This window comes from Artibeus jamaicensis, unplaced genomic scaffold, assembly GCF_021234435.1.
Source record: "Artibeus jamaicensis isolate MK-2021 breed Jamaican fruit bat unplaced genomic scaffold, CSHL_Jam_final contig_1016, whole genome shotgun sequence".
In the NCBI taxonomy this organism is placed as follows: domain Eukaryota; kingdom Metazoa; phylum Chordata; class Mammalia; order Chiroptera; family Phyllostomidae; genus Artibeus; species Artibeus jamaicensis.
In genome coordinates this window covers 9,074,296-9,097,316 of record NW_026521195.1, presented here as the reverse complement: position 1 = coordinate 9,097,316, position 23,021 = coordinate 9,074,296, and the positions used below count along the sequence as shown (strand labels likewise).

The 23,021-nt window shown below is 54.0% G+C and overlaps 1 protein-coding gene across 7 annotated transcripts in view; it reads left to right on the top strand.

The window, feature by feature from the left end:
- Window positions 1-21,581, top strand: part of ADCYAP1R1 (ADCYAP receptor type I) — a 49,053-nt gene extending 27,472 nt beyond the window's left edge. For 4 of the 7 annotated variants that reach the window (XM_037126537.2, XM_037126535.2, XM_037126536.2 and 1 more), the window contains 6 exons: window positions 2,014-2,105; window positions 7,405-7,488; window positions 11,491-11,574; window positions 13,956-14,085; window positions 15,424-15,465; window positions 16,919-21,581. In XM_037126537.2, the coding sequence (XP_036982432.1) occupies window positions 2,014-2,105; window positions 7,405-7,488; window positions 11,491-11,574; window positions 13,956-14,085; window positions 15,424-15,465; window positions 16,919-17,107 (621 nt within the window). In that variant the 3' untranslated portion in view covers window positions 17,108-21,581. The remainder of the gene's footprint in view (window positions 1-2,013; window positions 2,106-7,404; window positions 7,489-11,490; window positions 11,575-13,955; window positions 14,086-15,423; window positions 15,466-16,918) is intronic. The other 3 variants (XM_037126539.2, XM_037126538.2, XM_037126540.2) reach the window with 3 other exon arrangements.
- Window positions 21,582-23,021: the final 1,440 nt, after the last annotated feature.

The following is a 23,021-nucleotide window of genomic DNA, read 5'->3' as shown; positions in this document are numbered from 1 at the left end:
TTCTTTCTAATATTTATACCATCAGTGCCTTAGTTTCATTGAAGATGGTGTTTGCTGCACTCTTGGGAAGTCACTGTTTAGTAAAGTAGGAAAGTTTCTGCTCCTGGCTTGTTTCGTGTGCATTTGTTTAAAGTCAGGAATAGGTGTTGAATTTTATCAAACGTGTTTTGGAGATGTTTACTGAAGTAAATTTTTCTTTAGGGATAGACATTTCTAGTATTTCAGTTTTTTTTGTCGTGAACAACGCTACAGTGGACATCTCTGTGCCTATCTTTGGGCATGTGTGGATGTGTCTGTAGAATTCATCTCCAGTAGTGGGATTTCTGGGACACAGGTTGTGTACGTTTACCATGTTCGTGGGTAGCAAGTTGCCCCCCAGCGAGGTACGAGAGTGCTCATTTCTCATGTCCTCGTTGGTGTCATGACTCCCGAACTATCTGCCAGTCTTTTCAGGGACTACAGTAGCTTATTGCTTTAATTGGCTGTAGTAGCAAGTGTTAGTAGTATTTTATTTCATTTTTTTGTATTCCTGGCACAAAACCTTTATGGTTACGATCTGTTGGTTCATTTAGTGCACCGCTAAATTCTCCGTGTTCATATTTCGTTTATAGTTTTTGCATTGCTCTTCGTAAGTTCTCCGGTTTTAGGTGTGTACCTGTGTGTGTGTGAGGGTGTGTGTTTTGTAGCAGCGTTTTGTCAGCCTCATAGGTAATTTGGGGCCTTTTCTCCTCATTTGCTCTTAAACCTGGGAGCAGTTCGTGAACCGCATCTTCCTTAGAGGTGTTCCGGAACTGCTCCGTGCATTGGGCTGGGCCCAGCGCCTCTTCCTGCACACACAGTCCATTCCTTGTTAAGTTTCTTTTGAGGTCATTGCTCTCTTCAGATTTTCCACCTCTCCTAGATTTGCTTTTGTTAACTTACATTTCCCCCACTTTGTTCGATTTCTTCTTATGATTAAAAATATCCTATGCATCTGTTGTTTTAGCTTCCTTTTTTTGTTCTGTTTAATTACATTTTTTTCCTTTTGAATGGTTCTACATATGCAGTGAGCTGTAATTACTGAGCTAAATCCCAGGTGCTGATCAGACACAGGGCAGGTAGGGGAAAACATGACTGACAGAACCCTGCTTCCACATAGCAGCTTGCTTTATAATTCTAATAGCCCTGCACAAACAAACAAAACAAGGCCTGAAATTGAAATCCTTTTTATTGATCGAGTGTACTTAAAAAATTTTTTTTTACAATGAATTTTTATCTTTATTAATTTCCTTTCTATAGAAGTTAAATTCGTGGTACTCTTACCCTAGGTTTTGTTTTTTTTTTGGATGCTTAATTATTTTATCTTCAGCATTTACTATTTTTTAATAAGCGAGCGTGAGGCTCCCCATGTCTTTCTCAGGGCGCCGCTGCGGCAGCATCTGGAGGATGTCCGTGCGCTGCAGTCCTCTCACGGTGCCTCGTTTCTGTTTATTTGTCCACCTCTCTCCTCCTCTCTCTCCGCACCCACTGCCTGGCACTTGGTTTAGGGAGCTTGGGCCCTGATCTTTATCTGAAGGTAAATGCTACTGTTGCTACTCCCAGGCAAGCATTTAATTAATAATGTGTGTGGTTGTCCATTCCAGTTCCCCATATTCAATGACTCTGAACTTGGAGTTCCTCCAGAGGGCAGCTCTCACCTCTGCAATAGCCTCTTCTCTATCTATTTGGCATTGGACTTGTTTCATCACCCTGACCCTAGTTGCTCTTTCTTTTCCAGAAATCACTCACTTTTCTGGCTCACTCATGATAATCTTTCCCATTTCTCAGTATGCCTGTGGAATTCCTTCTGTCTCTTCTGTCATTGCAACCCTATGAACATGTGTTCTCATGCCGCCATCTTGGATTATGAGTCCGGATGGGCTCTCAACTAGATGGGGGAGGGCCCTGCTGAGGGATTAACGGCCAATGCAGGGGCAGCAGAGTGGATAGCCTCTGCCCAGAATCGTTTCCATCTACTATTTCTTGGCTCCTCAGGTGAACTTTGGGCTCTTTGTTGGCATCATCTTCATCCTTGTGCAGAAACTTCAATCTCCAGACATGGGAGGCAATGAGTCCAGCATCTACTTGTAAGTACCATTGTGTGAATACCATAGTCACTTCCAACAGCTGTGAGAGCCCTGCTCTCAGGCCACGGGCGCAGAGGCCTGGGCTGTGCTGACAGGGTAACCTAGCACGGGCATTTGCAGGACTTCTTTCTGATGAAAGTGCCCTTAAGATCTAGTCACCCACCTATCCTCAGCCAGCCCAGGAGCTCCTAACCCACACGGTGACTGCATGGAAGGGAACAGAGAGAGAGGGAGGGAGACTGACAGATGTCATGTCACCGTAGCAAACTCAAGATGGAAATTGCCAGATTCCCTAGGGTAGGTAGGGTCTGGTTGTTTAGAAGTCGGGTTTCCTCCGGGGATCTTGGTGCTTTGGGAGGGTCATGAACGCCCCTGATTGCCTGAAGCTCCTGTCCCAGTCCCACCTGTGCATGTTGCTGCAGCTGTCACCAGCGAGTCACGTGGGCTTTCTCACTGGTCTCGGTGTTGGAAGGGGGCCATTTTTTTTCTCCTCCCTTTGGGGCAGTTTACTTCTGGGTCTGGTCCTCTTCCTGTAATTCCCTCTTCCCTGAGCAAAGGAACATCTGAATTGTTTGGATTGATGAGGTTCGCAAGCAACCTCTTACCATTGAGAGTAGGGTGTTCTTCACTTCTGCTGCCATTTGATTTGTTTCCTACAAGTGTTTCTGCCATCATGTCCCCAAAGGCTTATCACTGCTTTCTCTGCCCCACCCCCCTTCCAGCCCCTGACTCATTCTGAGTCAGCCTGAGTGTGTTTCATCTGACCCTTTTTGCTTCATGGTCAGAAGCATGGCCAACCTAGGTGTGTGTGGCAGGGCGAGTGGGGGGGAGAAGGGGTGCTGCAGGGACACTGCTGATGCTGGGGTGGAAGGTCAGTCCCCTGTGGTTGGCTGGAGGGGCCAGATGGGCACAGAAAATCTGGGGGCAGTCTCTGGGGTCTGTTTGTGGCCAGGATATAAGCCACATGTGTTGCTTCCTTGGTTTTTAAAGAAGAGAACAAACTAGAAGGAGCTGAAGTATTCCCATTGCATTGGCAGGGGGCTTTGTCCTGCCTTCATCAGAGACCCCAAGTTGGGGCTCAGAACTCTGATGGCTGCTGAGTGGATAAGTAGGGCATCAGAAGGTTCTCCTGGAGAGAGAGAGAGAGAGAGAGAGAGAGAGAGAGAGAGAGAGAGAGAAATGGCTCAGAGACCCACGCTAGATCCTTCTCTGTGACTCTGACTCCTCGGGGCTTCCCGTGGTCTGTGTGTTCAGCCCAGGCATGCTCCTTGTGGAAGCTCTTCCCCCGGGGTGGGGGTAAACCCAAGGCCTGGTTTGGTAAGCTTTGTTTGTTCTGCATGGAGGATGATTCCATTGCATTGGGAAAGAGTCACCCACCCACACACTTTCTTTTGTTATCCATTTGCTGTTTTTTTTTCATTTTTTGCAAGTGTCTACCAACCCCTGCTTATATGTGTATGTTATGTAGTAAAAAGTATTCATCGATACTAAGTCATGAAGTCTCCGAGGCTCACCCTTGGGGGACCAGTCGGGCCTGTTCTCTGCCACTAACTAACTGCCTTAGAGAGGTGATTCCTGCCTTCATCTCAGGGACCTGCAACACAGGGCCCCACTGCTCTCCTCACCACCCAGTCCAGCATCAGGAATATGTCCTGTGTCTGGCCCCAGGTCCTCCTCTCCAGGGTGCATCATCCCCTCCTGAGCAGTTACCTTGGATGTATGAGCCAGCATGTGGCTAAGTTGGCCTCATCTCCCCTTTGAGCTCAACCGCCTCAGTCACTCCTCTGTTTGGTGGTAGGGTCTGTTTCTCCTTCTGGGGTCCTGGGACCTCTTCTCTGGGGTTTCTCCCAGCTTGCTCACACTTAGCCACAACCTAAACAGGGACACGCTGCTTGGTGCAGCCAGAACATACTTCACCAGCCCAGACAGCCTGCCCCAGGCAGTGAGAACCACCAGGGTTGATGGGAGAGAAGTCTGGGGCCAGGGTTTCAAAGTTATCACTGACTTGGAGCTGTAGAGTCCTATGGGGCCTTCCTAATTTGTAGATAAGAACCACTGTGACTTGCACATGGTCTGCACAGGCCTACTCGTGAGACACCGCAGGGTGGGTCCAGACCACCGCAGTGGAATGAAGAGTGCAGCACAGTGAGTCACGCTACCTTTCTGGTTTCCCAGTGCATACAGAAGTTATGTTTATACTCTGTTGTAGCCTATCAAATGTGCAATAGCATTATATCTAAAAAACCAATGTAGATACCCTAATTAAAAAATGCTTTATTGCTAAAAAATGCTAACTATCACCTGAACCATCAGCAAGTCCTAATCATTTTGCTGGTGGGAGTCTTGCCCCCACACTGATGATGGCTGACTGATTAGGGCGGTGGCTGCTGAAGGTTAGGGTGGCTGTGGCAGTTTCTCAAAGTAGGACAAATTTTCTTTATGAGTGATTTCTCTGTAGCATGATACTATTGGATAGCATTTTACATACAACAGAACTTCTTTCAAAATTGGAGGTGATCTTTTTGAACCTTGCTGCAGCATTATCTACTAAGTTTATTTAATATTCTAAGTTCTTTGTTGTCATTTCAACAATCTTCGTGGGTTCTTCACCAGAAACAGAGTCACCTCAAGAAACCACTTTCTTTGATAATCATGAGAAGCAGCTCCTCATTCGTTCAAGTGTCATCATGAGATTATAGAAATTCAGTCCTATTTTCAGGCTCTACTTCTAATTCTAGTTCTCCTGATATTTCCACCACACCTGTAGTTACTGCAGTTACTTCTTCTACTGAAGTCTTAACTCCTCAGAGTCATCCAGGAGGGTTGGAATCAACTTCTTCCAAACTTCTGTTGATGTTAACATTTTGACCTCTTTCCATGAAATCTCAATGTTCTTAATGTCATCTAGAATGGTGAATCTTTTCCAGAAAGTTTTCTATTCATTTTGCCCAGATCCATCAAGGACTCATTGTGTGTGACAGCTACAGCTTTATGAAATTGATTTCTTAAATAATAAGACTTGAAAGCCAAAATCACTCCTTGGTCCCTGGGCTGCAGAACGGATGCTGCATTAACAGGCATGAAAGCAACATTCATCTCATTGCACATCTCCATCAGAGCTCATAGGGGCCAGGTCCATTGTCAGTGAGCTGTGATATTTTGAAAGGAATCTTTTTTCAGCAGTTGGGCTCAACAGTGGCCTTAAACTGCTCAGTAAACCGTGTTGCAGACAGATGTGCTGTCGTCCAGGCTTCATTTCTCTCTTTACAGAACACAGGCAGAGTAGACTTAGCAGAATTCTGAGAAGAATTCTTAGCAGAATTAGAGAGTAATTCTGAAATCTGTAGAATTTTCAGGATGGTACGTGAGCATGGCTCCAACCGAAAGCGACCAGCTGCATTAGCCCCTCACAGGAGAGTCAGCCTGTCCTTTGAGGCTTTGAAGCCAGGCACTGACTTCCCCTCTCTAGCTATGAGAATCCTGGATGGCGTCTACAACATAAGGCTGTTCCTTCCACAGAGAAACTCTGTGGTCAAGTGTATCTGTCTTCATGAATCCTCTCAGCTGGACCTTCTGGGACTCTTGCTGCAGCTTCTCCGTCAGCACTTGCTGCTTCACTTGGCACTTTGATGTTATAGAGGCGGCTTCTCTCCTTAAACCCCATGAACCAACCTCTGATGGCTTCACACTTTTTTTCTGCAGCTCTCTCAACTCTCTAAGCCTTTAAGAATTGAAGAGAGGGGAGGCCTTGCTGTGTGTTAGGTTTTTGCTTAGGAGAATGTGGCCGGTTTGATCTTCTCCCCAGACCAGTAGAACTTTGCCCATGTCAGCAATAAGGCTGTTTCACTTTCTTATCATTCATGCATTCACTGGAGTAGCACTTTTAATTCCCTCAAGAACTTTTCCTTCATTCCTCTTTTAATTCCTTCAAGAACTTTTCCGTCGCATTCACAGCTTTGCTAGCTTTCAGCCTGTCTCAGCTCTCAACATGTCTTCCTCACTAGGCTTACTCATGTCTAGCTTTTGATTTACAGTGAGAGATGTGTGACTCTTCCTTCTGCTTGAACACTTAGAGGCCACTGGAGGGTTATTAATTGGCCAGATTCTGACATTGTTGTGTCTTGGGGAGTAGGGAGGCCCAAAGGAGAGGGAGGGCAGCTGCTGGAGCAATCAGAACACACATGGCATCTGTCAGGGTCGCTGTCCTACGTGGGTGTGGTGCGTGGTGCCCCAAAACAACTGCCACAGCAAAGGTCGCCGATCACAGGTCACCATAACAAATGTGATAATAATGACAAGTGTGAAGTAATTGCAAGAATTACCAAAATGTGACAGAGACACGAAGTGAGCAAATGCTGCTGGAAAAATGGTACTAATAGACTTGCTCAACACAGGGTTGCTATGAATTTTCAATTTGTAAAAGAAAAATACTCAATCAGCAAAGCGCAATGAAATGATGTATGCCTGTTCATTTAAGCACTGACGTTCAAAGAACCAGCTAGTTGGTTTGCTTCTGTCGTGTAAAAATATCTTGTAATCTCAGCAAATCCTTTTTATAGAAAAAGGGAAACATGCACTCATCCCAAGTCCCAAAGATTAAACACTCAGTGGATGTGTTCTGCAAACCAGGGGTGAGGGACGGAGTACCATGGGTTAGCTTGATCCGATTCAATTCAGCAACATGTTTGCATGTTTCCAGGGTCAAGGAAATCCTGTCGGGAAAGTGAGGGGCCATCAAAGGACAGTGAGGGGCAATCAAAGGGACAGGGATGCTAAGAACTGAGCGTTGAAACACCCCTGCATCTCAGGCTGTGCCCACTCAATGCTCACAAGCATCCAGAGAACCTGGCGAGATAGGTGTGTGAGATGTATGTACCTCCAATACACTCCCTGCTCCACAGCTGAGGGAACTCGGTATTGGTATCGAAGTGCAGTGAATCCAGTAGGAAGGAATGCAGGCACGAGTATCCAGCAGGCAGGCTCTTGGCTTCAAGCTTGGCCACACCGGCATTCTTGTCCTCAGGGAGAGAAGATGGTGTTAAGCAAGTATATAAATAGTTTCCTAAAAGAAGAGGCCCCAGTGGTTCCAGCTGTGTATGAAGCTGCCCGCCTGGAGGGCGTTGAGCTGAGAAGTGTCTGCCGTGGGAGAAGGGAGGTTGTGGCGGGCTGGAAGGGCAGCCCAGGTGGGAGAGGGTTTTAGGGCTGTGCCCCAGTCCCCTTGGGTCACCAGAGTTATGTGTTGGGCTGAGAAGCCCTTCAGAGCTACCAACAGTTTTTTGGTTTTTTCCTCTGTTTCCAGAACAAATTTAAGCCTGGGAGTCCCCAAGAAAGCCCGAGAGGACCCCCTGCCTGTGCCCTCAGACCAGCATTCACTCCCTTTCCTGTAGGTTGGTTCCAGCTGCTCAGGTGATAAGGGTTTGTCCTCCACAGATGGAGGCCAGGTGGCAGAAGGACCTGTCGGGGGCTGGGCGGTGGCACTGAGTCCCCACACTCTCTCACCTGATACTCGAGGTAGAAAGAGTACCTGGGGTCAGGACTTGGGCAGGGAGTGTGGGCGTGTGCTCAGACTCGACTTGGTCCTGGGCAGAGGTTAGGGCTCAAACCAGGACTGGGGGCAGGGTTAGCCTGCCTTTTCCTGGGGACCAAAGTTCACCTCTGCTAGAAGCCAACTGGCTCAGAACGGGGAGGGGAGGCTCCAGGGCCTGGCCCTGTGTAGCCCGCTTCCCACTGCATGGTGGGCATTGGAAGCTGGTGTGTGTGTGGGGAAACCCCATCCGTAACCCCCTCAGGGGCCCCATAGAGGGGGTCTCCACAGCCCCAGGGCGAAGGAGGAAGAAGAGGACAGACACTGTGGTGCCGTTGCTGGCTCAGTGGGGCTGTAAGGTGCCCGCTGTCAGAAAGACAACATTCACCTCTGAAGACAGGCTTTTCCCTGGCTAGGCAGACATACAGCCTCACACAGCTGGTTCCTTCTCAGGGGTTGGGGAGCAGGTGCGGGGTCGGGGGGCTCCTGGATCTGCTGCTCCGGGTTTCTTCCTGGAGTACCAGTGTGGTGTGGAGTGCCTCCCTGGGGACTGGGCTGGGGGCTGGGGGCTCATAGCATCTTAGTGTCAGGAGGGACCCTCTAGGGAATATTCAGCTTGGACCACAGCATTCTGTGGGTCTGTCACGTCCAGTGCTAGACTGATCACCGGGATCAGGGCGAACAGACAGTGGTGCTGCCCACGGAGGTTTCCCTGCAGGGGCCTCTGTCCAGCACCCTGCCAGGGGTTTCCTAGGGCCCTGGCCAGGCAGCCTGGCTCACTGGACACACCAAAGCCTTTGTGGAGTTTGGCCTGAGACCATAGCAGGCGCCCAAGAAACCGGATTATAGGTAGGAGACCTGGAAATGGCTTTGACCTTTCTGCAGACAAACAGGAAAGCCTTGTCAAGACCAGGACTGGGAGCCAGGGCTCTCTGACTTCCTGCTACAGGTCTCCCCTCTGATTCTGGCTGACGCTGCTGACCAAGCAGCCCCCACCCAGCACCCTTGTCTAAGTTTCTTGTCCTCCCTTGGACCCAAATCAGAACTGAGCTCATTAGCCAGCCTGGGTTTATCTCTTCCTCTTGATTAAATTGCTTTCCCCCCTTTCACTGGTTGTGGCGACTCTCCAGAGAAGCTGACTTCTCTTTCTTTCTCGCGCCTGTCTCTGGCTTTGCCGCTCCTCCCTGGCATTTCTTTTCAGTGGGTTTTGTTTTGTACAGAGTCACGGAAGATCTGGGGGAAGGGCAGTATTTGGGAAGAAGAGCCCTTACCTTTGTCCCTAGGTCCCCGCTACCTTCTCCTGAGAGCCCCCACCTCAAGGCGCTAGGCACCCCCCCAGGCACTAGGCACCCTCCCACCCATTTCTCTCTCCCAACCTCAGTCTTCACCAGAAGCACACATCTTTACCAGAGGCTGGTGTCCCAGCTAAGTTGCCACTAAATGGCCTTGAGCGCACTTCAAAGAAACCAGAGGAGTCTATTTTTACTGCATCCGGGGACCAGGGAGAGCAGGGACAATTTGGGAGCTCCAGGTGGAGCGATCTTAAAGGGGATCAGCCGAGGCTTTAGAATTCTGGGTGAGGGTTCACGCCTAGTGTGGAAGAGGCAACGTCCGAGGTTCAAGTGCTCGGGCTCCCAGACACGGCTTTCTGGGTTTCACGTAGGCCAAGGTTGAGGGATCTGGCCACTGACTGTAGGAGAGAATAGCCAACCCTCCAATCTGGGCAAGGCTGAGAATGAATGTGAAGACTAGGAGCGTCCATTCTTGAATACCCGGTCAAGCTTTTCCAGTTGCACACGTACGTGTGTATGTGATTAAAAGAAAACATACTTCTATGTGGCCGCCTGTCTGTGTGTGCACATGGAACAGACCTTTGGTATTCACCGAGGACAGAGGAGACTTTTCAAACAAATGGCGTTTTCCCAGCGGTGCTTCTCGAGATTCGACTCAAGTGGATCCCCAGGAGGGTCTTGTTAGGGTGCAGGTTCTGAGCCCGCAGGTCCGAGGCGGCCCCGAGAGTCTGCGTGTCTGAGAAACTCTCAGGTGGTCCTGCTGCTGCCGGTTTGGGGGCCCCACTGTGGTTAGCAAAGTATTGTGTTCCACACCCCTCACCTACAAAATGGGCCAGTATTGTGCACCTCAGTGCTGTGGGATTTGAAACATGCAGGGTTTTTTTTTAAAGAACTATTCTTTAATTTTTATTTTTGAAAGATTTTATTTATCTTTAGTGTTTGTTTTAGCAGCACATATACTAAAGATTCTATTTAATTTTAGAGAGGGGAGGGGAAGGAGAAAGAGGAGAGAAATGTCAATGTGTGATTGCCTCTCGTGCGCCCCCTACTGGGGACCTGGCCCACACCCCAGGCATGTGCCCTCCCTGACTGGGAATCGAACTGGCAACCCTTTGGTTCAAGCAGGCTGGAGCTCAATCCACTGAGCCACACCAGCCAGGGCTGAAAGATGCTGTTTCTTAAATGAGCACCATAGACCTCACTGAGGTCCAGAGGCTGGGAAGACCTCAGCTGACTCCATCTTTGAAACATATGATTCACATGTTTGCCCTGGCAAAAAGGTACATGTCCCCTGGTGCCAAGGACCTTCAGACTTGCTCTCAAAGAGCTGGAGTCACAAATACCAAATCCGTAAGGCTTTCATGTGCTTCTGTGCTCCTCTGTATTGGATCCCCCTAGGACTGCCCGGTCACGGGCAGGTCCCAGGACCACAGGGCCATGTGGGGCCTGAGGAGGGTTTGTGAGGCCGGCAGGTCCATTGCAGTCTGAGGAGGTGACACTGCCATGCTGGACAAGGACAAGAAGTGCCCGTGCTTTCTGCCATCCCAGGCTTAGGCAGGCAGAGAAGAGCTAGAAGTGATGAAAGTGAGGCAAGGGCATTTCCATCAGTCTGTGCCTCCCCCAGTAGAAAGTCCAGCTGGACCAGCACCCTGGGCCGCTTGTTTTTGCAGGTAGTGGGACAGTGCCCAAAAGATGCTCCTCAGCCTTCAGCCCCTGCCCACTGGCTCCTCTCAGGAAGTCTGGCCTACCTGGGCTGTGTGCTGGAACTCTCAGCATTGATGGAAATGCCCCCGATGCCTGCTGTCCCACCTGGGACCCACTAGCCACTTGTAGCTGTTGAGTCTTTGCAGTGTGGCCAGGGCCAGTGAGGAAGTACTTTTTAACTTGATTTATTTTAACTCAAATAGCCGCAGATGGACAGTGGCTGTCATACTGGATCGTTCAGGTCTAGTCTAAAGTTGGTTCTGTCCAGACAGCCTCTGTGCCCCCCGTGTGTCCGCATCAAGGTGCCTGGGGGCTCAGACAGAGAAAGGCTGGGGCGGAAGAAGAGAGGTGTAGTGCCGGGGACCAGGGCCTGTGGAGTCAGCCTTCACAATCAAGTCCACAAGTAGCCGTGTACTCTGACTCCGGGCACCGTGAGGTCCGTGGTGGTGTGCGATTCCAGTTGCCCGGGTCTGTGGGTGATGTGCAGCAAGGCCACGCTCCAAGCCTAGAGCTGACTCTGGAGAGAGCTTTTGGCTCTGAGCCCCAGCCCCAGCTCTACCTTCTGAATGCACGTGTTCCTTCTGACACCCCCCAGCCCCCCTCCGTGATCCCAGGGTGAGTGCTCGTGTGTGTGTGCGTGCATGTCTGTGCACAGATGTGTACACATGTGGGCGTGCATTTCTGTGTCCAGAGCTGACCCTGTCTTGGCCCTCGGCTTGCTCATGTTCCATGTCACCACCCGGTCCTCTCTCCACACCCTTGGCTTCTCTGCCCACCCCATGAACTGTGTGGCTTCAAGTCCCACCTCAGTTTCCTCACTGCCCGACACCCCCGCTGACAGAAGTGCTGATCTTGTCACACCCAGCAGCTGCGTGCAGAAATGCTACTGCAAGCCAGAGCGGGCTCAGCAGCACTCTTGCAAGATGTCAGAACTGTCCACCATTACTCTGTAAGTGTGCGTGGCTGTGGCCCATGTCTTGGTGCGGGGGGAGGGGACGCATGCTGCTGCTGCCTCCTGGAGCCCGCCTGCCCACCGCTGGGCTGGAGGAGGGCAGAGGGCAGCCTGTGCCTCCAGCCCCGAGCCCCATTTTGGCTGTTGCATGTTGACGTGTGTGTCTTGCGAGTTTTCTGCAATCTCATGGTGGGGGCGGGAAGGAGGTTGTGGGGACAGAGCTGCAGCCACTGAGGGGCTGGCAGGCACCAAGGAAGGGCCCAGAGGCCTCGGCCACTGCTACCTGGATGTGTGGCCTTTCCCTGGTGTCCTGCTTCTCTGGGCTCCGGTCTTTGGAACTGCCAGATTCTTTTTGCTAGTCTTAGCGCTTGAGTTCATATGGCCCAGCCTCTGCACATTACAGGGACCTCCATTGCAGCGCGCCTCACTCACACTTCATGTGTACAGTCACTGTTCCCTCTCTGAGCCCCCTCGATGGCCTTAAGAGGTGGGTACATGTATTGCCCCCATTTTACAGATGTGAAAACTGAAGCATAGAGAGGTGAAGTAGCTCACTCCGGGTCACATAACTGGCAGGGTGAGGCTTGAACCCAGGGTGCCCATCACCTGGCACCAGGCTGGCTTTGAGAGGAGCCTGCTCTCACTGGACGGGTCTGACTGTTGGGAGCTTTCCTCAGTATTTTCTAGGACTTCTCTGCCATGCATGCTTCCCCAGGGCACGGGCTACAGATGCCAAGGCACCACGTCCCTGTCAGATCAGACAGATTCCGTGACTGTCCTCGAACAGGCTTCCTGAGGCTCACACCACATGTCTCCCTTTCTGGGCCTCTGGTCAGCTCTGAAATGTGGAGGTCCCAGGACTGTGGGCCCTGGTCACCTCCTCAGCTACCTCCACTTCCCCATTTGCCAAGGTGGTCACTGGGCTGCCCTGGATCCCTAGCGGAAATCCCTGACTGCTCCGGGCGGCCTCAAGGCTGCCGGGAAGGCAGGTGCTGTCCCAGCCACGTCTTGCAGCACAGGTTGGCCACACGCCGGGGGGAGTGGGCGGGCTTCCTCCTTCCAGGCGTGAGTCCTGGTCCACACGAAGGTCTTCCCAGGTGACTCCTCCCTTTTCTTTGCGTCTCCTACCTTCCTTCTTTCTTTTCCTTCCCCTTCCCTTCTTCCTTCCTTCTGAGAAGCCAAGGGCCTCACTCCAACTACACGGATTTGCTCCTGAGATCTGGATCCAACGGAACATTCTCCCCTAGAAAAGCTGAGATGGGGAAGAGGGAGCAGCACATGGTGTAATGACCCCAAATCAAACGGCAGCTCCCATGCCCAGCTGTCTACCCTGTGGGCCAAGCATGCAGGAGACAGGGAGGCTGAACCTCCCACCCACCTCCAACTCAGAGGGCGAGGGGGGAGGACAGCACCTCCCAGGCAGGCCTCCTCTTTGAAAAGATTCAGGGGGAGCCAATATGCTGGTGTGGGGAAAGATGGGGTCTCGTGCTTGGCGGCCCCCTGGAAGCCCCCCTTCACAGAGCAGGACCCATAAGGGTATGTACTGCATACTCTTGATGTCTTATGTGACTCCTTGGCCCCACCCCTCAGAGCAGAGCCCCTCCCACTGGGTCAAGGAGCCAGCTGCAGGCAAAGGACCAGCAGAAGAGCTGGCTTGGAGGACAAGAGGTTCTTTGGGCCCTTTATTTCCTACCCACCCCACCCCCACGCAGACCGCTTTCTTTCCCTTGGCCTTAGGCTCCTGCGTGGACGGGACTCATCCATTCTCACAGTCACTAAGTCCTTTCTAAAAGCCCGCCCGAGTCTCTCCTGTGGTCCACTCACTGTGCCCTGACCCCACCTCCCTGTTGTCAGCATTGCCCTGTCACTCTCCAGGAGTGTCCCTGCCTAGCCCCAGACTCAGAAACACGACCATCTCTGTGGCCTCTTGGGGCTGCCTGTTCAGGTGCACGGAGCTTCCTCGGGGAGCAAGACAGTGCCGGCTTTGCCCAGCACCCATCACGTCATCACTCGAGCTGTCCAAATCCCCTCCCTGTTTTGCCATGACTTCACTTTTTCACTGGGGTGTCTCCATCAATCGCATACTTACATGTGCACACTTAGTGGGTCTACAAGACACCGATGTGGTCTAGAGGGACAGGGGCCCTGTAGACTGGGGGATGTCCCTCCAGAACCTCCCACAGAGCTCAGGAGCCCAGCTGTGTCAGCCACCATCCCTCCTGGGCCCCTTGAATTTGGGGAGAGCCTTGAGGGGATCTGTGGACAGGACTCCACCTCTGAGGGAGAGGAGAGGGCAGGGACTGGGGTTCTCTGCCCTCCAGGGCTCCGGCCCAAGCACAGGCAGCGCCCGGAGCAGATGTCTTGCTCTCTCCCGACAGACGGCTGGCCCGGTCCACGCTGCTGCTCATCCCTCTGTTTGGGATCCACTACACGGTATTCGCCTTCTCCCCGGAGAACGTCAGCAAGAGGGAGAGGCTGGTGTTTGAGCTGGGGCTGGGCTCCTTCCAGGTACGTGGTGGGGGCAGGACTCACAGGGGTCCACGGCCCCGGTCCTAACCTGCTGGTGGTTCTAGAAACTTCCTTAACTTGAACTGGACCTCCGTGTTTCCATCTCTGAAATGAGAGTTCTCGACTAGAAAGGAGCTGGGAGAGCGCCTTTTGCTGCCCACACTCTGCTGAGCTGCTGTGAGCAGACACGCTGCTGTCTTCCAGGCACTGTGCCGGGGCGTCCTGAGCCCGGCCTCTATTGGTGATTGGGACGGTCGTCCCATCCCTCAGCAGCAGCTCCGGGTGTGAGTGGAGTGCGCTCCAGAGACCTCTGTGTCCATGTCCCGACTCCTGTGTCTAACTTGTGCACCCCATGAGTGCTGGGCGTCTGTCTCGCCCAAGCCAGGGCCCCCCAGTCCAGGACCTGGCCACAGAGTGCTGAGTGGTCTCAACTGGTGGACGAGCATGCGGGCATGTACATAAATGACCCTTGGAGGGAGAGAGTGGAGAATTAGGGGCCCCATGAGTGCATGTAGGCAGGCTGTAAACAAGTGAGCGAAGGGGAGTTGGTGAGATGGTCCATACTGAGAAAATGACCGTTTGGGAGCATGAGGGGCTGTGCACGCAGGGCTGGCTCCCTTGAGTGCCCCCAGGAGACAGCAGCTGTCCCCCACCCAACTGTCCCAACATGTATTTGACCTGACAGACAGGAAGTTCTTCTCTGTATCTGACTTGAGTCTCTTCTCTCCCCCAATTTTAATTCTTAATTTGGCAAGGCTGCAAGTTATAAAGACAAAGCCCCAGCCTGGGAATCAGAGCCCGGGTTTCCGTCTCAGCACTATGAATCTGAACACGAAGAGCATGGGTGAAGAACGTAGTAGGGTAGTGGAACACCTACTCTGTGTTGAGCACATACTCCCAAGGCGTGGGGTGTGCTGTGTGCCTGGCCCAGGGTGAGAGTGGGGACAACTTAGGTCTGTGTCATCCTGGGGGGGTGCGCCTCCAGGAGGCCTGCAGGCAGGCGGGAGCCCAGAGAACGTGCTGGGGCGTTCAGGGGAGGCCTCTTGTAGGAAGACAGATGGAGCTGGCCTTTGGGAACTGGGAGGATTGGACCCAGGAAAAGCGAGCTCTGAAGCCAGGTATGTCAGGAGGGGACCCTCGTCAGCCACCGGCTCCGTGGCTGCGGAGCAGCACTTGTCCCATTTTGCCCCAGATTCCTGGGCAGCAGGTGCCCTCCTGATCCAAGTGATTGTATTTTTCTGCTTTGCGGTGTCACTCTTCACCCCCGCCACCTCCCCCACACCTGGTGCGGAAGGTCCCTTGCTCACATGCTCAGGTGTTATTGCTCTCTCTCCCCAGGGCTTTGTGGTGGCCGTTCTCTACTGCTTTCTGAATGGGGAGGTAAGACCCTGGCTCTCTGGCTTCTACGCAATGGAGGTGGGACTCCTGGGGAGCACTTGGGGGTGCAGCTTACTGGCCACACAGGGCTTATAATCCAGACCAGGGCTCTGCCACACTCCCAGGCCCTGCAGGAAGGGGCTGGCATGGTGCCAGGGTCTCCTGACAGCCTCCACCCTGTGCCAGAACCTCTCCCACTTTGTCTGCGGTACAGCCGAGGCCCAGCCTCTGCAGCAGAGCCCTCCCTCACCCTGCCCCCCAGACACATCTGCTGTGGAGAGCAGACCCACCTGGGAGGGCTCTCGCCATAAGACGTACCCCAGTAACAAAGAAGTGAAAGTGAGGAAGAATGGGGCATGGGAAACAGGGTCCATGGCTCAGCAGGCTGCGGTGGGCAGAGCTGCCCAAAGTTTAGCGCTGCTCCTAGCAGGCAGCTTGCCTGCAAACCCATCCCCTATTATAGAGAGGGGACTGTGGGGACTCAGCAGGGACCATGGGAGAGGCCTGGAGCCTCCTAGTAATGCTCCATTTCCAGTGCTATGCTCTTGAGGTCTCAGATCTTACCTGCTCAGGTGCCACTTTGAGTAGAGCCCAGCACTGAGGTGCTGAGATGGGGCCGTGCTGGTGGGATGGCTTTGGGCCGTGGACAGAATTTGTGCTGGACCTCAGCAGGCTTCTCCACTATTGCATACAAGAAATGAGAGGATTGGGCCCCGGAATTGCTAAGACACCCTGCAGAAAGGTTAGACCAGGATAGACAAGCAGAGGCAGGGGGGAGCAAGCAGTGGGAGTACGGGGGCTTGTCTAGGGCATGCTCTGCATGGGGAGCTGGAACCAGGTGGTGAGTGCCAGGACCACGGCCAGTTGTCCAGGCCATGCACCGCACGCAGGTGCTGGACTGAGGGGCACACCGAAGCTTGAACAGGGTCTGCCCTCTGCACACCGTGCTAAGAGCAAGTGGGGGTGTGTTCACTAGAGGGGTGTGCTGTATAGTGGTTCTCAACCCTGACTGCATCCTGGCAACCCTGGGAAGCCTTGAAACACGTGCAGGCCTGCCCCCGAGATCCTGATGTGCGTGTGGCGGGGCTGGTCTCAGCATCCGCCTTTTCAAAGCTCTCCAGGTGAGCCTCGTGGGCAGCCCGCCTCTGAGGACCAGCGAGAGCGCTGCTTGCCCCGATCTGTCTGCCCCTGGAGCCAGCTCCTAAGACCTTCCCTGAAGGCCCTATGGGCTAGTCTCTGACTGTGGACACAAGAGTTCAGGGCCCCAGGAAGCCATCAGCAGGCCTGGCTCAGACAGTGATGTGGGCAAGACAGCTGACATGTGGTCAGGTCCTCAGAGGTGTTCCTTTCCCACTGAGGGCCTGGGGTGCTGCTGGAGGTGGCAGGGAGACAGGTGGGTGAGGTCAGACAGGATGTCCTCACCCCTGGAGGTGACTGCCGGTGTTGCTCCCTGCAGGTGCAGGCGGAGATCAAACGTAAGTGGCGGAGCTGGAAGGTGAATCGCTACTTCGCCGTGGACTTCAAGCACCGGCATCCATCCCTGGCCAGCAGCGGGGTGAACGGGGGCACCCAGCTCTCCATCCTGAGCAAGAGCAGCTCCCAGATCCGCATGTCCGGCCTCCCGGCCGACAACCTGGCCACCTGAGCCCCCCTCCACCCTCCTCACCTCCACTCACAGGCTAGGGCTGCAGGTGGGCGCCAGCCACGCATGTTGTGCCTCTTTTCTCCCTTCGGGCAGGCCCTGGGCTGCAAGCTGGGCTCCCCGAGGGGGGAGAAGGATGCAGGAGAAGATGGGTATGTCCCCCCTCTTCCTGTTTGGTCGCTGGCCCCACCCACCATGGGCCTCTGGGCCCTGAGCCCAGACATGTAAATACTCAAATTTGGAACAGTCGTCCCTTCCTGATCCTTTTGTCCAGTGTCCCTTTCACTTCAATCTGGTCCCAGCTCCCCCTACTCCGTTGCCATCTGGCCTGTGGTGAGGCTGAAGACCTTGCTCTGGGGATTCAGGTGGGGCCTGCCTGACAGCCTCTGGACTGTGACTCTCCGTGTGGCCTCCTCCAGTCAGCTCATCCCCCCTGGGGTCCTTCCCAGGCCTGGGCCAGTGTCGGGGGCCAGCCAGAGGTGCCACGTGGGTGGCCAGAGCATCCTTCAGTGCAAACCAGCCATGAAGGTCTCCCATTTGTGGTGTCCGAGTGCCTAGCTCCTTGGTGTCAGGCTCGTGGGGCAGCTTCAGGCCTCTTCCCCTCTGAGGCTGCAGTTTGAGTGGGGGCTGAAGGTCAGGGAAAGTTCTGGTGCTTTTCATTTGGCCCACGGGAAATTGCTGTGAGCCGGAAATGCGGATATGATCCGGAAGGACATAGAGGGACCTGTGGAAGAAGACCTTCACCATCTCCATTATTGTCCCTCTAGCTCACAGGGGCCAGGGGTCATCTGGTAGCCGCTTTTTTGCCCCTCCTGCCCCAGGCATCAGTTGTAGAAGGTGAGAGGTGGGTGCCTCAGAGAAACTGCCCCCCAGCCACTCCATAGAATCCCTAAGCCCTCCCAACCCCACTTTCCCATAAGTCAAAGCCATGACTGGGACAAACCAGACACCTTCCAGTGATGTCAGTGAATCCTTACACCTCCATGGTCCCAAGTCCAGGGCTCAGGGCCCCTCCCCACCCCCAGCACTACCCCCATGGACGATGAGGAGCCCCAGTCACCAGGTCCTTGGGCTTGGTTGGACTCAGCTACTAAAACCCTTCTGAGACCTCTGCAAAGACCACCCTCTGTGTGCTCTTGGAATCACCACGGAAGGACAAAGGTGTCCAAGGTGTCCCAGATGCTGAAGGGAAGCCACGTCCACCAGGCCTGTTAGCGGAAGAGTGGGGCACCCCAGCGCCTGTCCTGGGTCCCCATAGCCAGCCTGAGACTAAAACAGGCCAGAACCCTGTTCCAGGAGGTGGAGGAAAGGGCTGGAATGCCATGCCCTATGTGGGGGGCCGGCTTCATACCATCAGCTTTTGGTATTCCCATCCAAGTGTGTCTGTGAACTTGTTTTGTGACCACGTTGGGGGAGGGGAATGTTGGTTTGCCTGGTTTTGGAAAGAGGAAGGGGGCTGGGGGCTGGTGGGGCTGCTCATTTCTGGAGAGGCCTCCAGGGTGACTGGAGAAGGGCTTCGCTGCACAGTTTAGAGAACTATGGACCCTGGGTCTTTGGCAAGGCTGGAGGAGGAAGGGCATTGCCTGGGCAGTCTGCGGCTGAGGCTGGCCAGGGGCGTGCAGCGGTCCTTCCATCCAGCACCAGGCCTTGTGAGATCCCTGTGACTGCAGTGGGTGTTCACTGGTCACCATGCACTTTGGGCCCTGCTGAGGGGCCTGGGCTGCTTGGCAGGGGCCACAGGCTGGGATTCGAAGACAGGATCTTCCTGGTCCGCCTCAGACCAGGAGACCACAGACTGCACTCCTTGTCTGGGCCCCAGTTTCCCCACTGGTGAGGGGAGGGGCCTTCGGATGCTGCCTCGGGCTCTGCACGTCTGCCATTCTCCAGTTAGGGTCTGAGGCAGGGAAAGGGCATGTGTCATATGTATCAGCCAAGGTTTTGATGTGTATGTTTGTATGTGTGTATGGGGGGGCACTGTTTATTCTTAGAAATGGAATGTCTGTCCCTTTTGTTTGGACACCACAGTGGGCGCTGGTGAGCCAGAGGGAAAGGTTGGGCCCAGAACCACTGAATAGGTGCCTTGGCATGGTGTGCAGCCCTCCCTGGCCAGAGCCCCAGGGTGCTGTGACTGGGTGGGCAGTGGTCACTTCCAAATTCCGAAAGCAGCCCCAACTATGGGCCTTATATTTTCATCCTTGCCACTCAACGGGTCTGCCGTACTGTGGAAGAGGCTTGGACTTTTTATCCAGAGACCATCACAAAACAGCAGAAATCAAAAATCCCTGAACCGCACATGCTGCCCATCTGAGCCCTGGGCCTGGGTCCTCTTGGAGGCTCCAGGTTCCCATTGGTTTGCCAGTTTGCTTTTCTCTCCAAACCGACTCCTGCCAGGCTTGTGAGCAGCTGTGCCAGCCGCACTCTCCATGTCCCAGGTCCCAGGTCGGGCAGGGGCCTTCGAAAGCACAGACGACGGGAGGCCAGCATGAAGTCTGGGTGAACCCTTCCCTCTCTGATCTTTTGTTTCCAAATCTGTGAAATGGGCAGTGAGACTGGATGATTCGTGCAGCCAGGGCACCCTGGGGGCTCTGTCCAAAAGCCAGTTGCCTACTGAGGACGGGCCCTGGGCACAGACGTGGTCATTGCCTGGACCTGAGAGGATGAGAAAGCACACGGAGTGAAGGGAGGCCGAGGGCCCAGGAGAGTGTAGGCTGGAGAGGAGTAGAGGCCCGACTGCCTGACTCTAGGAGGTCATGATCACAAAGGAAGTTACATTTCTTCCCTGCAACCCCAGAGGACACAGTGCACCCAGGGGAGGCCCAGTGCTCCTGGAAGGAGGAAGTATCTCATCCTCTGCCTTGGGCGCCTCAGCGTGGCAGTGTCGAGAATGTCCCCAGCCCTGGGGGAGGTGGGACTCCAAGTCAGGGATGCTGAGGCTGTCAGGGAGCCCAGGAGGGGTCAGAGTGTGAGGTTTGGGGGGGTTCAGTGGCTCCCTAGCACTGCAGACTTCATGACTGTCCCCATGTCCCGAGGCCAAGCCACATTCTCTGTCTTGGTGACCCTTCTTGACATACCTGGGGGCCTGTGGTGATTCCTTCTCCAGTCTCTGAACTCCCTGTACTGGTGACTCTGGGGACCAAGCCCAGGGAGCTGGAGCCAGGCCCAAGGCTTGCCCTACACCTGAGAGCCTACAGCAGGAGGCTGCTGACCCTTTCCCTTCCTGAAGGAAAGCAGAAGAGGCTTCCTTTGTTGTTCTGGGGGTACCCCTGACCCCCTTAAAGCCGCTCCAGAGTGAGAACAGTGAGTGTTGTCACTGTAAATTTCTACTTGAGCAGAGGGCCTAGGTTTCTCCCAGTTTTGCGACTGACCTGTTTGACCTTGACTCCTTCTCCATGTACCTGGGGTAACTCCACGCACTACAGCAGGGGAAGAAGTTGAGATCTGCAGGTCAATCCTCCCCATTGGGCTTACGAAGAAACACTGGCAGGCCTAGTCTGGTGCCTGCTGCCAAGCTGGGGCCCAGTGTGCTTTGCAGATATGAGGACAGGGCCCGCCCACATGTGCCCAGCCCAGCACAGGAGCCCAAGCGAGACCCTCAGGAAAGCTTCTGTGAACATGGTCAGCCCTGTGCAGCTCTCAAGGGGCTCTGGCTGCAGAGGTTGTTAGCGCTCTGGAGGACAGGAGAGGTGATGGAGCCACCGCCATTCGGGGGACCTGCCTGCTGCCCTGGGCCTCAGCTCATGCTCTGTGCACCAGGGCTGAACCTCTCTGGGCCTCTGCTTCCTAATCTAATAATCAGGAGGGCGTGATTTGCATTCAGTCCTGTGGGACAGGGATGGGGTTGAAGTGAGATGCCCTGCGGGTGAATGGGCTTTGGTCACCACACAGGTGTGGGCTGGCGATTGGGGTGAAGACCCCTGCAGGGTACCCTGTGCTGTTTGCCAAATGCTTGGAGCCCTTCTGGGTTAAGTTTTGTCCCATCTGTAAAAACCACCAGCACTGGAGGGAAGGTGGAGGTCAGGCCTCTGATGGACACAGGACTGCAGGTCTGTCTCCGTCCACTGACTCGGTTTGTTCTTGTGGTTAGGATAAGGAGGCTTCCGTGTGGGTAATGCCAGCATTTCCCTGCCACCTCCATGGAAATCCTTTAAAGCTTTGGGTTGTCCCTCCAGTGGGCCGAGCCCCCAGTCCTCCTTTCCTTGAACTTAAGTCCTGGGATGTGTCTGTGCTTGGTCATGTGCGTCTTGTCCTGTGTCCGTCTTCTGTAGCTCTGCCCCCATGAGGGCTGGGGCAGGGCAAGCCCTGGCATTCCCAGGTCCCGCAGGTCAGCCGGGCAGCCTGGGTTTCTTCCCCCACAGCCAAGACCACCTCACAGACCTCCTGCTCCCGCCGCCGCCATCAATGCTGTGCACACAACCTTGTCTGGGACTTTACGGACGTCACACTGCTGTAGATGACTCAATAAATGTCTTATCATTTTTCCTGGTGGCTGTCACTTGGCAGAAGTGGAGGGCAGGGAGGAGAGGAGGTGGATGGGGAAGAAATCTGATGTCCTGGGTCCCGCCCCTTTAGATTCCAAAGCAGAGGCCTGAGAACGGGCCCAAGTGAGCTGAGAGTGAACTTGGAAAATTTAAGTGCTGGCCTCCAGGGGATCTGCTAGGGCCATGCAACGTGAGTGGGATCAAGGTCATGTGGATGGTTTAGGTTCCTGGAAATGGAAGCAGCTCACCCCAGAGTCCTTGTTGTGGGCTCTGTATTGTTTAGTAAGGATGGCCACCAGACATCCCCAAAGCGTGCCTATGGCTAGGCTTTTATTCCAGGTTGCCACGGGTACATCACCAGCTGGCTGCCAGAGTCCCACCCCCTAATGCCTCTGAGTGCCCAGAGCCCTCAGCCGCTGCTGGAGTAGTTAACCAGCCCCACTTTCTTGAGGCTCTATCGATTGTCACAACCCCCGAGCCCATTTTTCTGTCAGTCTAAACTTTGCTAGCCACAGAAGAGAATTTTCACTGATAAGTCAGAAGAATTTAGAGAGCTCATTAGGGAAGAGATGCCGGGCACCTCAGAGAACTGTGATGCTGAAGGAGGCAGGGAAGCTGTCGAAGCCGTGTCCTGCAGGGGGCGATGGCGAGGCTGTTGACCGCTGCTGACCCAGCGGTGTTTCTTCGGTGCCTGGGACCCAGGCTCGCAGTTCTGAAAGCAGATACGTACGTAGCCTTGCGTCATTCTCACCAGCCAATCAGATTCCACACGGAGCCTCTTTCCTCAAGGTGCTCACTTCTGAATTGGAGCCTCGAGTGAGTCCGGTAGCTGTGCTCTCTGCGAGGGCAGCTGGACATTCGACTGCTCTGGATTCTACCTCGGGGAGGCCGGGCTCCGATGTCTGGAAGTGTTCTCTGTTTGGCGATTGTACTGCACAGAATGGAGGTAACGAAGGCCCACCGCTGCAGGCCTGAGTGAGCGCCGAGCCAGCTCCCGCCCGTGATTGGGTGGGCCGTCCTGAAGAAGCCGAGTCCGTGGGAAGATAGCACGGCAGCGCTACAGCCAAACGTGCCCAGGTGCCTCGTGGGGTGTCCCCGCTGGGAGGCTGGCTGGTTCTCCTTCAGACATAGGCTTGGGAAAGTGAGAGAAGGCAGAAAAAAATTTCTCTTTTGAGTCCAGGCATCTTCTTTCCCAAGAAGCCTCACACCAGCTCATTGGCCAACAGGTAATCTCATGGCTCCACATTGCTGCACCCCTGATGACACTGGAAGGAGAGAATGGATTCTGGCTGGCAAACAGCACCTTGTGCCATAGCCTTGAACCTCCAGACCTCTAGGGGTTCAGCGGGTGGTCCCGGGCTCATCACCCCTGTGAAGCAAGGCTGCGTGACCCCTTGGATGTCCCATGCCACCACATCGGGAACAAACCAGGGGGCGCA